The 16,306-nt window shown below is 36.3% G+C and overlaps 1 protein-coding gene across 4 annotated transcripts in view; it reads left to right on the top strand.

Annotated features, from left to right (window-relative positions):
* Positions 1–16,106, top strand: part of LOC138694399 (uncharacterized) — a 36,870-nt gene extending 20,764 nt beyond the window's left edge. For all 4 annotated transcript variants that reach the window (XM_069818091.1, XM_069818093.1, XM_069818092.1 and 1 more), the window contains one exon: positions 2,295–16,106. In XM_069818091.1, the coding sequence (XP_069674192.1) occupies positions 2,439–3,920 (1,482 nt within the window). In that variant the 5' untranslated portion in view covers positions 2,295–2,438 and the 3' untranslated portion in view covers positions 3,921–16,106. The remainder of the gene's footprint in view (positions 1–2,294) is intronic.
* The last annotated feature ends 200 nt before the right edge of the window (positions 16,107–16,306 follow it).

Below are 16,306 nucleotides of genomic sequence, written 5' to 3'. Positions count from 1 at the left end.
GAATTGCAATGTACTACAAGATACATTTTCAGTGTCTCAAACGTAAATATTTTTCAGTTGTCTACCAAACACAGTTTTTATTGTGAAAAGATACGCTCTACGTCGCATGACTTTATGGGAGCAAAACGAAAAAACCTAACATCATTGTAGTCTCTAAGAGACAGTCCATTCTCGGGTGACTCTATATCCACTTATTTGCTGTTTATATTACACAATACTCCATATCCGTTATTTTTACATAAAATTGATTTCCACTTCTGTTTTACACGTTCAGTAACCGATGTACTTGGTGTCTCATTAATTCTCTGCGTCATTTCCTCAATTAATTTGAGGGCTTCCGGCATCTCTTACTCTGACTTTTCTAACCGTGTAATAGTTTCAGACACAGTTTGAAAATAGGTTTGTATGAAAACTAAATTATTCATCAGAATCTTCAAATCCAGAGCGTTTTCCTTTGCGTATTTGTTGTCATTCATTCTATAGTAACCCCACCCACTGTACGCTTTACCACTACACTCAGTACGCCGTTATGCAGATTTCCCCCTGAACTGCTCTATCGGGTCCGAAGTCTCGAAGCCTGCTCATTATACATTTAAACAGTACATATCAACAGTCATTTTGATGAAATTTTAGCAAACGAATTGATATATGTTGATGAGAACGACATTTGAAGAGTTCTAATACAGACCTGAGCGTTAATAACTCAATCGAGTCACTGCAGACTACATCGTAACTCCTCACTCCACCTTTCCCGGCAGAGACAGTTATGTTTCTGACCGGTACCAGTAGACACTTAGGTAAACATTGCCCAGTGACGGATTGTATAAGGTAGGCATCATAGCTTTCGGCTCTCGTTGGCCGCCTAAAAATCCACCACTAGTGCATAGTGTCTTACTGTGTGTTTGTTTCTAAAGCGGTATAAGCGAAAGGAACATGGGCGGGGGTATCTCCTTTCCTTTTCCCTTTCGCTTTATGCTCAAGGATGTTCTAATACGAACTATTAAGCCTACCTTTACAAGTATATGCCAATATGTATAGGAGGGTGGCGGTGGTATGTGTAAATTTTCATTAAACGCAACCTGCGAACTTCTATTACATTTTTTTATCTTTTAAAATGGTTTATTTATATTCATTTGCTCAAGTAATTTATATTTTTTCACGCTAAATTGTTGTCCGAAATTTGTTATTTATTTTAATATATATTCCTGTGGTTAATAGGCCTAATTATTGTTTTGGGCTAAACACCTTTTTAAAAAAAAACATGGTCTGAGCTTTTCTATTTGGTAATAGGCATATTGCTCACATAAAAATCAAATAGAAATTTGGTAGTCAGTGTATTTACATCCGGTTTCGAAGAATGTACAGTTATTTTCTTACTAAGAGTTTTCTTATTTCGTATGTTTAATATCCGAGAGAAATAATGTGAAATAACGTATGGGTATGAACAGATATACAGGCATATGACATGATATTAATCATTTTTTAAATACAGGGATTCTATAAACATATAGTTTATTTATGTGAAAATTGCAAAATCATATGTAGGGATGCTATAAACGTGTAATATATTGATATGAAAATTGCTAAATCATTTATGGGGACGCTATAAACGCATAGTTTATTTATGTGAAAATTGCGAAATCGTGTAGGCCTATAGAGATGCTATAGTAGCCTATATTGATGTGAAAATAACGAAATAATTTATAGTAATGCTATAAACGTGTACTTTATTTATGAGAAAATTGCGAAATCATGTATAGGGATGCCACAGAAACGTGTAATAGCCTATATTGACGTCAAAAATGCGAAAATTATTACTAGAAATGCTGTAAATGTGTACTTTACTTATGTAAAATTGTGAAATCTTAGATAGGGAAGCTACAAACGTGTAGTGTATTGATGTGAAAATTGCGAAATCCTGTACAGGGATTCTATAAATGTGCAGTAGCCTATATTGATTTGTAGCTTATTGATTTTAAAATCACGAACTTATTTGTAAGGATGCTGTGAAAATGTAGTTTACTGCTGTGAAAATGGCTGAATCATATTTTACAGGGATTCTATAAACATGTACATTATTGATGTTAAAATCGGGAAAGTATTTATGGGTATGCTATAAACGCGTAGCTTATTGATTTGAAAATCACGAAGTCATTTACAGGGATGGTACAAACGTATAGCTTACTGCTGTGAGAATCGCGAAATCATTTCTACAGTATCAAAATTCTCTATAAAATTATGATATTTGTTATGAGAAAACAATAATTTCATAACCTGTTTTCTATCATTTACAGATCTGCAGCAGAAGGCAGTTCATCGCCAGTGCTTCATTCAGTTTAAAACGCATATAAGCAAGGAAACAGTAATTAGTGGCGAGCCTTAGACAGCATTGGCATTTATTCGATTATTTTGTGTAAAGGAAATAACTCATCAGAGTCATGTCTCCAAGATACCAAGTGCCATCTCTGTATCTATCATCAATACACGCACTGGTGAATATCATTGCTTCTGCAATAGCTCTTATCCATATGGAAGGAAATTTAGACGAATGGGATACGTATGAAGTATACGAGGAAGAACTGGATTCAATCACCAATTACGTTAGTGTGCTGCCACCGGACTTGTCACAAGAACTCATGCAGTCAATTCTCGGCACTGAAGACTTGGATGCAGCAATCCGGTTCTGCGCCCTCAGAATTCTGTTTCGCGAGCACATCAGATCCCTTGTCCTAGGACCTTTCCCGCAAGAATATTACATGAGGATCTTGGATTTAGTTGGCGACCGTGGAACAGATCTTCACATTCTGGATTTGAGAGGAGTTTGGGTAAAGGGTGATGAGGCGCAAAAGTTACAACAAGTACTACAAAAGTTGCCAAATTTGAAAGAATTATATGTTCCCCATGTTGCAAGTGACGGTGTACTGGAAGTTCTTGGAAGATATCACGGATCCCTTCTAGTTTTGGACATATCTGGCGCGTGTGGCATTACACGGGAAGGAATTGAAATGTTGTGTTGTGGACCTTCCTCTCCAGTTCAGCCTTCAAGGCTACAGATTCTGAACATAGGAAGTCCAGGAGAGGAGGACGTTGCAACGGAAAATATTGCTGTGCTTTTGAAGAACCTTCCTAATCTGATATCTTTGGGTGGATATTCATTTGTCGGGAAAGCTTTGTTACATTTGGTAGCTGAGGAGGAGATATCAATAAATGAAACAAAATTGCAACATTTACATGATACAGGAACGGACGCATGCATCCTGGACACAATTGTGAGGTTATGTCCCATGTTGGAATCTATATATTTAGATCGACCAGCGAGCGGTGTAATTGGAAGACTGCACCTGATCCCCAAACTGCAACGCGTGAAGTTAAATAGATTCGACTGCGATGAATTGGATTCATTTTTGACAAACTGTGGGAAGGTACTCGATACTTTGGAGCTCCTGGTAGGCAAAGGGGTCATAGATATGAGCTCCATAGCAAATCATTGTCCAAAACTTAAGACATTAGTGTGTTATAAGATTGAGTTTTTAACGCATTATGAACAAGTGATGTTTCCATGTTTAACAAAATTAGAAATATTGCACTCGACTGTAAGTACACCCTGCGCAAGATATTTAATGTCAAGTTCACCTCAACTTCAGGAGTTGAGTATTGGAGAACAAATCGACTTGACCGACGACGATATTGCCGACATTTTAAGTAAGAACGCACTCTCCGAACTGAGAGAGCTATGGCTTCCTAGTGCGGTGAATCTTTCGAGAATTACGGTTGAAATTCTTATGATCACATGTTCTAATTTGAAGAGTATCGGAGTTCTAAGCGGCTGGGGATTGACTCCTGATGACGTGCAGGAGTTACTTTATGAAATACAAATTTCTAATTTAGATCTCGCTTTGTGGGAATTCTTTGTGGTGTAGCAGAGGGTGAAACATAGTGATCGAGTTAGTGGCGCCATATTTTCTTAATATTGATGGAACTTTAATAATATGAGAAGCATAGTAAGAAGGAAAATCAGACACTAATATTGTTTTTCATTGCAATATATGAGGCGCAGAACTATTTAAATACTTAATCTAAAAGGCCCATACTAATATTATGAATTTAACAGATAGTAATGGGTGTATTTGCTTCCTAACATATCATGCGTCCACTACAGGATTTTCATTTTCAGACGAGAGAGCCACTGTTTGTTGCCATTTTTATCTTGGATAGGCCTATTCTTCAGTACAATATATAGGCCTACTTGAAATAAAGGAGAAGTGCGACACACTACATCAGGCATGCCCAGTCGGGGCAATTCTAGCCTCCAGTCGAGGTGCGACTGTGACGTAGGATATATTTGAGGGGCTCACAACCAGAGTGGACCAAGTCCACCAGTGATCAGTTTGTGGATTAATACAATCTCGGATGAAGCAAACTTAGATTTATTCATTGCCATAAGAAACAAAGTCCATAACTCATTTGTTACTCCACAGAGGGCAGCATTTCCTATGGAAGGTGAAGGCTGCTAAGCGTGAGCCAGGAACTTTTAAGACTCAATATCTCAGAACTATTCCAGATGGACTTGGTCCACTCTGGTTGTGAACCCCTCATTTATGCGTGTGCCTGCATGGCATTAAGAGATTCCATGCCACTGTTGCATCTCGTTTGAAGCTATATTTGCCCCGGCTGGCATGCCTGCACTACATGATGCTGTGCACACCACTGAAAAATTTAATGGCATGTTTAGAACTAGCACTGCTTAAAATAAATATTAAGCATATACTCAAATTATGTGCTTAAAAAGAAACAAATCACAAAGCAAACACGAATATAAAATATCGCCTTTTAGCAACGCAATATTAAATTACCCAATAAATGTTTGCCTAACTAAATTAATGCCTTAAATATGAATCTGTGAACTGAGAAGGTAGTTATATTTCACGCAACTCAGTTATCATAAATTGTCTGAATTATAGAAGATCAAAAGCTATTAATTTGTACTAGTACTTTTAAAAATATATCAAAGAATCCAACCATATCTTATACAGAGTGACAGAGTGACTTCTATGAAGTCCCCCTACTTAAATTTTGGAAATTTGTTACAAATACTGTATACTGTTCCTGTCAATATATCTGTGCATTACATTGAAACATGTTACGACTATGTAGAATAGTATGCAACCATTCACACGTGACGAGACGCAGCAACAATCTAACGCAGCCCTGGGCATAAAGATGAAAGAAAAAAGAAAAGGAGATACACCCGCCCATGTCCTTTCCGCTTCACTGCTTTTTAGAAACGAACACATAGTAAAGCATTGAGCATCAATGGTGAACTTTAGACGACCAGCGAGAGCCGAAAGCTATGATGCATGCCTTATACGAGTACATACAATCCCACTCAGCAATGCTTTGCCTTCAGGTCTACTCGTATCGGTCCGATACATTAGTCTGCAGTACCTCAATTGAGATATTAACGCCCAGGTCTGGCGTAACCTTTCGAGTTTGATTGAAATAATTTCTATACTAAAATGGGCCTTCCGCTTGGTGAGAATAGAGGAATAATTCAGCTGTACCTCTAATTAAGAATGTGTGGAAATATGACATCGTAACTTAAATATCTTGATATTCCAGCACAAAGTAAGCCCACGCTATGTCAGTTATAATGTCCAACAACGACTGTTAAGATCTTCACGGATATTTTTGTGACGTTTGCCATAGAAAGTTGAAGCGTCCCTTGAATTAGCGCATAAAGCTACAAACTTAATGAATTCACGTGCGTATCGGGTTGAAGGTGTTCCAGGAACTAAAGCCGCCAGAAGCCGCTAATTACTGCAAATGAGTTCATAATTTCTTACATAACAGATTGTTTTTTCAGATGAGACATGGTTCCGTTTAACTTGTTTTTCTCAGACGAGACATGGTTCCGTTTAACTAGTTAAGTGTTATTAGTTGAATAGAATTCCAGACCTAAAAAATTTGGGCTACGGGAAATTCGCTGCTTAATTGTGAAATGATCGGCATTTGGCGTGCTGTATTAAGTCAGACAGTAGTCAAACCTCTGCTTTACAATTGTGGTGAATGATGTTTATGGCATTATTAGACTCCGATGGACTACTTTTGGTTTGAGAAGGTAGTGCAACGTTCCACACTTCTAATTAAACTACAAATATGCTGAGGGATTTATTTGAGAATCAGCTCAAAAAAAAAAAAAAGGTTTGACTAAACATTCCCCTCCATTAACTCCGCCAGATTTCTTTCTATTGGATTAATTTAAGAAAACAACGCAAATACCCTTCCCCCAAGTTGGACGACATGAAACGGGAAATTGCGCGAACAATAAATTGAAACACTCCAGTAATGTTGAGACGTGTGTCGAAGAACATGTACTGTACATGTACTTCCCCTTGCAGGAGAACGAAAAGGATTTCTGTCACATTTCGTTAAACTGTATCAGCATCCCAACATGTGTACACAGCTGTCTGAAACATATTTAAATAAAGTAGACCTACTACACGCAATGTATTTTCAGACTGATTACGAAGGATTTATGCTGGAAACATGCTTCTTTTATCCTCCGGGCAGATACTTGCTCTTTATTCCGATCACTGAAGAACAGTGGCCGACGACTGAGGAGTACAGACGAAGACTTTTGGACACAGAACATTCTTTATGTGGTTCTGATAACAGAATACCGATTAAATACATACATACACACATTGTACAGTGAATGCGCAGGTACTGATGAATAGTTAATCGTATTTATGCATTATATGGTATGTCTATGTGTCTATTCGTTTTAAATGTTATTGACTTGTCTTAATAGCAAACATTCTTATGGGGATAGATAAAACAGTTAATTTTTTTCTTCCACTATATTAATAATGTCAAAACAAGTGCTTACATAAATTTTGGCCACTCGAGCGCAATTACGAGGCCGTCCGGAAAGTAAATAACTCTGGAGCCATTTACAGAAAGAAAGCACAATTTCACTGAAAGATTTATTGGAACAGAGAGGTGCAGACGGCTGTCACATACTGGTTCCGATGCCAGGCGGGAGACTTTTACGACAAAGGGATACAAACGTTGATCCCATGGTATGACAGATATCTAAATTTGTGTGGGGAATATGTTGAAAAATAGCTCAACAATTGCTGTATCTGTTCCATAAAATCTTTACATGAAATTGTGTTTTCTTTCTGTAAATGACCCCAAAGTTACTTACTTTCTAAACTGCCTTCGTAATTGCGCTCGAGTGGCCAAAATTTGTATAAGCACTTGTTTTGACATTATTAACATGGTCGAAGAAAAAAGATTAACTTTTTTATCTGTCCCCATACGCATGTTTGCGTGTTAGCTTTTCGAGGGCCAGACCCGGGACGGCTCCTTGCACTTAGGCTTGGATTGACTCATTGTGTGTTTTATATAGCCTATGTATGCAATGGTTGTTCGAATCAGACATACGATGTGGGTGGAATTATTGAATCCGATGCTGATAGGTGGGCCAGGCTACCTCAGCCCTGACAGACACAGACCCCATCCTAAGTCGAGTATCTGGTAAGTCCTATGGCCAGAAGCCCAAAGATCTCCCTACTGTTTAACAATATCGAAAACCCGTACTGCATCCAGGACTTCATCCCAGGCTATTTTAACTGTTGGAGATGATATATGAAATGAGTGGAAGTTTGAGGGAAACGGAAATACCTCGAGGAAAACCTCTACAACGTTTGCTTTGTCCACCTCAAATTTCATCGCGATCTGGCCGGGAATCGAACCCAGACCGTCTGGATAGGAGACCAGAGCACTAGCGTCTAAAATATATTATTTGCTACACAGATCAGTCTTGCTTTGTTGCTCTGCTCATGACGCATTTCACAATATCAGTCGGTGCACAGCGAGCTTTGGCTATAAGATAACGGGTAAGGTAAACAGGGCTAAGCGGAACCCATACATTTAATAGTTCAACTTTGACATTTAATAACTTGCTGAACCGAAATTAAAATTTATCTAAAATTTTACCATCAATATACCTTACGGAACAGTTACCTACTATGATGAAAAGGAAGAAAAATTACGTTATTAAGTTGAAATCCACGAACGCAAAACATATTTGTCTGCTCATAGGTTACACTTGCCCCCAGTGTTGGGGCCAGTGTAACCTAGTACTTTTCTGCAGCAAAGATCAGAATATGTCTTGGGACAAGTTAGATATGAAAGAACATTACATTCTGTATTGAATGAGAATTTTATATTTTGGGCATTAATACACTGCAAATATTTAAATGACAAAATGACACACAAAGTAAATAAAAAAAACATTCTTTGTGTTCCTAAGAAATTTTGCTTAAGACAAATTGAAAGAATCAAAAGACACATACAACGAGAATTTTACATTTTGGGCATTTAATACACTGTAAATATTTAAATGACAAAATGACACACAGACTAAATAAAAAAACATTCTTTATGTTCCTAAGAACTTTTGCTTAAGACAAATTGAAAGAATCAAAAGACACATACAACGAGAATTTTACATTTTGGGCATTTAATACAATCAGAATTTTATATTTTGAATAATAATACTCGTATGTGAAGTAGCTTCTAGTAGCATGAACATTCGATAGTTGGCGTCACCTTACAAACTCGCCTTTTTGCGTTTAATGGCATGGGTTACACTTGTCCCAAATTTATACTTACCCTTAATATTTTTTTTATATAATACCGGAAATTAGTATTACTGAATGAGGAAGTTCATAACAATCATAGCTGGTCGCGTTATATTTCTTACCATTATATTGAATACAAAACTGCTTTGTAAGTAAGTTATTTAGAGTTTGTTATATTTTAAATAAATGAAAGTGTTTATTTTGTTACAGGCCTAAATGAGATTTTTTATTGACCATATTTACATCTCCGTTAAAAGATAGTGTTAATCAAAACCGCGCATTACGCTCTTTTTTAAATTAACAGCGCACAAAATTGAATAGCCCAAAGCGAAATTGGCCTATATCTACTAGTTCCGTACCGCTATTCCTTTTAAAAATAGGAATCACATTGGAAATCTTTAAGGCATCAGGAAATACAGCAGAACAAAGACAGTCATTAATACAAGCAATCAACGGAACTACAATAAATGAAATAATTTGTTTCATAAATGTATTAGATATATCATAATAATCTGTCTCTTTCATGTATTTTATTTTATTTCATTGGGTTATTTTACGACGCTGTATCAACATCTCAGGTTATTTAGCGTCTGAATGATATGAAGGTGATAATGCCGGTGAAATGAGTCCGGGATCCAGCACCGATAGTTACCCAGCATTTGCTCATATTGGGTTGAGGAAAAACCCCGGAAAAAACATCAACCAGGTACCGTAAACTGGGGTAAAGAGGATCACATGTGGTAAAGTGGATCATATGTGTATTGTTAGATAAGTCAGCGCCACATGGATCACACATGCAAAGAAAACTATTTTTAGTGGCATTTATAGAAGAAAGGTTTTCTTTGCATGCGTGATCCATGTGGCGCTGACTTATCTAAGCAATACACATATGATCCACTTTACCACATGTGATCCTCTTTACCCCAGTTTACGGTAACTTGCCCCGACCGGGATTCGAACCCGAGCCACCTGGTTTCGCGGCCAGACGCGCTGACGGTTACTCCACAGGTGTGGACCTTTTTCATGTAAGAAACAATTTTTAGAACATAAACTGTAGAAATAAATTTCCATTTGAAAACCAAATTGGGCTTATTAAAGTTCGATGATAATACACTCGCTGTAGTGTCAGATATTTCCAACTGGGCGTTTATATTCTCGGGATGATTAGACTGATATTCACGAAATTCGTCATACGGAACAGCAAACTTATAACTTTTACGTTGAGTGGCTTTCGATTTAATTAAGGATCATGCCGTTTATCAGTAGTTCAATATAAACCTAACGTGAGCATTCAACTTAACATTCTAACTAAGGCATAATAAAATTATTCTTTATTACACTTTTTATAGGTCTGAAATATTAAGAGACCTTTAGTGTTATTAGCAAGTGTATGGAGATACATAATAACTTTATGCAATCCTACCATTATAAACAGTCTTCATCGTTAGTGAAAATCATAATATGCCACATTATTGTACCAGAGCCATAAGATATTACCATGCCAACTAAAACGTCATGACTTCTATTATGACGGGATAACTTGTGCTATAAAGTTAACATTATAAAACGATTTGCCATAGTATAATATTCAATACATCATTGTTGTCATAGCAACATCTTTCTTCATTGACCATGATATCAAACTACCCATCATGTATGTATGTATGTATGTATGTATGTATGTATGTATGTATGTATGTATGTATGTATGTATGTATGTATGTATGTATGTATGTATGTATGTATGTATGTATGTATGTATGTATGTATGTATGTATGTATGTATGTATGTATGTATTATGTATGTATGTATGTATGTATGTAAGTTCTCTATTAATTGTTTTATAATAGTTTTTTTTACATATTTTAATGCTAGAATTGCATAAAACGTTGTGTGTAACACGTGCATATTCTTCATTATAAACACTCGAGAAAATTAGTGAGCTTGCGTACCAAGATTATACACTAGTTACGTACATAAAATACTATTTCATATTCTGTAATTCATTATTGTAGGCTACTAATAAACTTTATGCCCATGGTTACCTGTACTTTAGTCAATTTCAATAGAAATAAATTATTAAAAGAGGTCTATAAACCACACAAAAAAGATGCCAAACAAATTAACTTGTGGTTGATTACGATTGTCAATAATATTATACCAAGGATAATTAATTTATAAAGGCATTCAAATTAATATTGCTTATTTTCTAACAGATACTGTTGTCGCATTCTGATCCGAGTTTAAAAATCCCATTGTGAGCATTTACTTCGCTTTATGATCGGAGAATCTAGGTTCGATGACCTTGACAGTATAGGGATGAGATTGAAGTCTAGTAAACTGAGTAAACATGTTATCTAAACATGACTCATCTCTAGTTGGTTTAAAAACAGGTCTATAGCCACCATACATTCTACATAAATTACACAGGCATTTATTTTAATTAGAATTTATCATTCATTAAATTTATATTAAAATCACTAAAAATAAAAAAAATACCATTAAAGTTAGTTAAATAATTTAAAAGAATGTCTAACTTCTCATAAAATATATAAACTGATCCATTAGGTGATCTATAGACACTTATAATAATTAAACCAGATTTTTCAATATAAACACCAGAGACTTCAAAGTGTAAATCCTCACAGCAAACAGATAAATTAACAATGATAATTCATTTTTTACAAATAAACAATGCCTCTATTTTTGTTGTTTAGTTCTTAAAAATGAGTTTGCAACTGTGAATCCCTCTAAAACAGTCAACTCAATTTCATTCTGAAGGAGCAAATGTTTGCAAAGAGAAACTATAGGCCTCCTGAAATTTAAGAGATATAAATAAGCATTAAAAGCTCCATTTTATAACGCAAAAACTGATGACAGAAGCGTCTTCAACGATCTACAGTGAGTAACAAAATATTCGGACATCCGTCAATTAACAATTCAATGACATATAAATATATAAAACTAAGCTTTTCTTATTTTTCCCTAAAAGTATACCATTTCATATAAAGATTTTCAACACAACAATTCCAATTAACTTAATTTTCTTCTAATTATTAAAACATAAAGGAAAACATTTGATTTCTAATACTAACAAAAATATTCGGACACTTTTTGATAACAAAGAATACTATTCCAGCTCGTTATTATTAGTACCTTGTAGGACCACTTTAATAACCTCTTTCAGACGGCATGGCATGCTATGTATTAATTTTTTTGTTATGTCTATAGGAATTTTCTCCCATTCTTCTTGAAGTCTTGATTTTAGCTCTTCTTTAGAAGAAATAGGCCTTGATCCAACTGTCCTGTCAAGTTCTTCCCATAAATGTTCAATAGGGTTCAAATCCAGCGATTGTGGAGGAGAATGAAGACTTTAGGGCATTTGTAGAGCAGATATTCTTGTACAATATAGGAGTTATGCTGGGATCGTTGTTCTGGTAAAACATAAATTCCTTTTTAATTCCAAGCTTTTCTGCACCTTTTACTAAATTGTGTTGCAGGAGGTGTAGATAGTCTTCCTTCTTCATGAGATCCTCGATGAACACCAATTCACCAACCCCAGAAGCTGACATGCACCCCGACATCATCACATTTCCTCTACCGTGTTCAACAGTAGCTCGCAAATTCTTGGTTTTCATTTCCTCCTTAGGCTTTCTCCAGACCATTTGTCTACCATCACTGCCAAAAACATTGAATTTGCTCTCATCAGAAAAAAGAGCCTTTTCCCACCAATCTTCGCCTTTATTTTCATATTCCTTAGCAAACTGAAGTCGTTTACGTCTGTTCCTTTCACAAACATAAGGCTTTTTTTCGTGCTACTCTTCCATTGTAGCCCCGTTTATGTATTGCCCTCTTAATTATTTGGACATGCACTTTTTTACCCGTAGCTGATTCAATTTCAGAAGCTAACTTCGGGGCACTTATACGAGGGTTCTTTTTAATATGTCTGGTAATAAGAGATACTTCTCTGTCTGTGAGGGCTTTTCGGCGACCTGTTTGCTTTCTCAGCTCTATTCTGTCCTCGTTTTTATATCTGAGAATTATGTCAAACACTGTACTTCTCTTCATCTGAAGTAAATCTGCAATGTTTCGAATGGTTTTCCCTTTTTCGTGATGGATAGATGGATTTATTGAGTAATATTATACATACAAATTTTATAATATCATAATTTTGTCTAAAATCCAATGCACGGGTCTTCTGACCGTACGTGCTTTGTACCCGAAACAAGTCCTCCTTTGTTTGCCCCCCCCCCCACCTATGATTACATCCAACTGCTCTCTGCAAGAACACACATATTAAAATGGAAATGGCACAATAAAACACATTATATAATATAGCCTAACCTAAAATACCTAAAAGTGTACAGTTGGGTGGATGCTATTATCCCTTCCTCAGATCGCGTCGCAGACTTCAACAGCTGCAGTTCTAATCTTTCTCGCCTTCAAAAGGAACAATCCAGTCTTTTGTTCCCATTCTCTATTCCCCATGAGGTCAAGACATGCAAGCGAACTCCTACTCTGACTCAGCATCGAGGGTGGTAAATATTTTCTCCGTACAAGTTCCAATTCGACACACAGTAATAAAATATGCTTATAGGAATCCTTTTCTTTGCAAAGCGGACAAAGACGCTCCCCTTCTTCGTTGACAATTTTATTACCCTTCCATGCCCCCAATCTTAGCCACGCTAAACCTGCTCTGCTGTCCTTGTTACAAGAATTTATGTAGTCACATCTTCCCCAGTTAAGCATGAGATCTGATTGTAAATGTAGTGAGGACTTTTCCGAACATTGGAGCTCAATCTCTTGCCTCTCGATATCAATTAAACGCCTCTTCACATTACGCCATACATTCCTCCTATTGTTTTCTCCTTTCTCCCACACCCATCCCATTCCTATATGATGCAGCCCTCTCTGCAGTTTATAAACCCACCCCTTTTCCCAGCCCTCTCTTTGTTGAACTTTGCAGCAAATCGACCGTTGAAGCGACTGATCCCCAAATATAATTTTTAACCAGTATTTTATCACCCTAACTTTCATATGAATTACTTCCTTTTGAAGCCCAAACTTCTTTAGCACCCCGCAGTTAGCTGTGCTTGTGCCAATTCCAAGTATTCGTTTCAGGAAGTCCGTTTGTACCTTATTTAGTTTTCCTGCATTTTCCCAACCCCAAATTTCCGCCCCATACAACATAGATGACCTAATCACAGGTCCATATACTAGCTCCAATGTTGCTGCAGGAATATCTGACACTTTAGTGATCAATTGCAATACCTCCGCACTCTTTACCCCGCACTTGCGTTTCGTTATGTCAACATGCTTAGTCCATCTCCCGTTCATTGATAAAGTAAACCCTAAATATACGAAATGTTTCACATTTTCCAGTATGTGCCCGTCGTATGTCCATGTCTCATCCCTACTATATACAGATCCGTTTTTAAAAGTAATTGTCTTGGTCTTGTCTGTGTTAACAGTCATGCCCCATTGGCTACAATAATTCTCCAAGCAGTGAAGTTCCTGTTGCAGTCCATTTATTGATCGAGATATCAAAATCAGATCATCTGCGTATAAGAGTGCAGGTATGGAGATCCTATCTAAATTTGGAGCTTCAGATTCGATTTTATCAACCATCTCTGGTATGTCATCTACGAATATATTAAAAAGAAGGGGTGAGAGTATGCACCCTAGTGTAACCCCTCTACAGGTAGCCACATTTTCCGAAACTTTGTCACATTCACACTTTACACAGAACTTCACCTTCTCATATATTGCTGATATAGCTTTAATCATTCTCGACGACATTCCTTTTTTCCATAGCTTGTACAACAATGCTTCACGTTCTACCGAATCAAATGCTGTTTTAAAATCTACAAATGCGCAATGCAGTTTTCCCCTCCAAATATACAATTTACTGCGTAACAAAAATATTCGGACAGTCCTGTTGGTCCTATTCTGTACACCCCTGTTGATCACTTACATTACAAAGTAGGTGGAGGTACCGAGTTTCAATAATATGCGAGAGTACTTAGTCTTACTTGTGCTGTCGTTTCAGCAAGACGGAACACAAAATGGGGCGTAAAGGTAAGCAAACAACATTTAATCAGAGGCAGTTAGTGATATTCCATCACGAAAAGGCGAAAGATATCGCATAAATCTTTCTTTGTATATTTGTTTATTTTTATATAAATATATTAACATACTATTTCATTAGCAAGCTCTTTTTATGTCCATATTATGCAAATTGGTTTATTTGGCGTAACCGCAAGCGTAATTTCTGCGTTTTTGCAAACGTGTTTAATAACATACACATAAACATTTGGAATATTAAGTGTCCGAATAATTCTGTTATTCACTGTATTTTTTTATATCCTGTAGTTTTACGAGGGTATTTTCTGTAATGTATTTCTTTCTTTCTCGAAGCATTAAATATATTTCTGTTGCAAAATAGGGGCCTCTGTTTAGAACTGTCTTTCGCGAGATTTTTTATACATTCACGTCTTGTTCGAATCTCATATTATTGGAACTGTTTACAGGGGTTTCCAACATCCGAAGATGAAAGAATGGAGCTCTCAAATGATGTATTAGCTCGTGAAAATTTACAGACCTTACCCGTAAACTTACGATTTCTATAGGACCGATAGAAATTGGAACACTTTACAGAGATCTGTCTCTTATTATAATGCACTTCTCCTACCGGATCTGAAAATCACAACTAAGAACATATTGAAGTCATTTAATGAACCTTAGAATATGTTATGGATAGTACTCTATCATTAATTGATTCAGGACACAATACGGTTATTCTCCCGCTTGTATTCTGCCATGACTTCACACAACTCCCCTACGTGTAAATAATGAGAGCCCGATTATGCTCTGGTGGAAGAAAATCCATGTCTCATGAAAAGGCATAAATACGAGGAAAATGTTTTATTTGTATATTCACACTCTTTCGGAATTTTTAAGACACAGTCTCGCTTATATATTTTGGAAAAGTATGCAACTGAGCATCAAAGTTTAAACTTATACAAAAATTAACGCTTTTTTCACTGCTTATTTCAACTAATTAAATAGGTTTGTGAACTACGCAATTGAAACAATTAATGCACATTTAAATAAAAGGGTGTGTCTATAGTTTTCTTTTACATATTAAATGTAGGCTTACTGGAGTAGAAAGACTAATGTTTACCGTGGAAATTGAATGGGAGACGACAGAGATATTGTTTATAATGTAAGTAAAACAGTGGCAAAGTTGGAAGTTTTAGTGTTATGTGTTTTATTTATTTTATTAATTGAATGGTTGGCTAGAACAAGTTGTAACCAACAAATGTATTTTTTTTATAAATCAAGATTATTGGTTAAGGAAGCACTTGTTCTATTATTTACTGTATTACTTATTCGAATGTAAACACCAGGGTAAAGTGAAGTGTAATAAAATTCCCTTAGTGATGAAACACTAATGCCGAATGTAGAGGGTTTCACACACTGCCTTGTTTCATGCTTAACATCATCATCATCATCATCATCATCATCATCATCATCATCATCATCAATAACTGCTCGACAGCCCAGTGTGGGCCCGGCCTTTCCCAGAAGCTTCTTCCATTCCTGCCTGTTAAGAGCCTTGCCGTTCCAGTTCCTTTCTCCAAACAGTTTAACT

Source organism: Periplaneta americana, chromosome 2 (assembly GCF_040183065.1).
Source record: "Periplaneta americana isolate PAMFEO1 chromosome 2, P.americana_PAMFEO1_priV1, whole genome shotgun sequence".
Lineage (NCBI taxonomy): Eukaryota > Metazoa > Arthropoda > Insecta > Blattodea > Blattidae > Periplaneta > Periplaneta americana.
The sequence above is the reverse complement of the archived record's forward strand: the minus strand, read 5'-3'. Positions and strand labels throughout refer to the sequence as shown.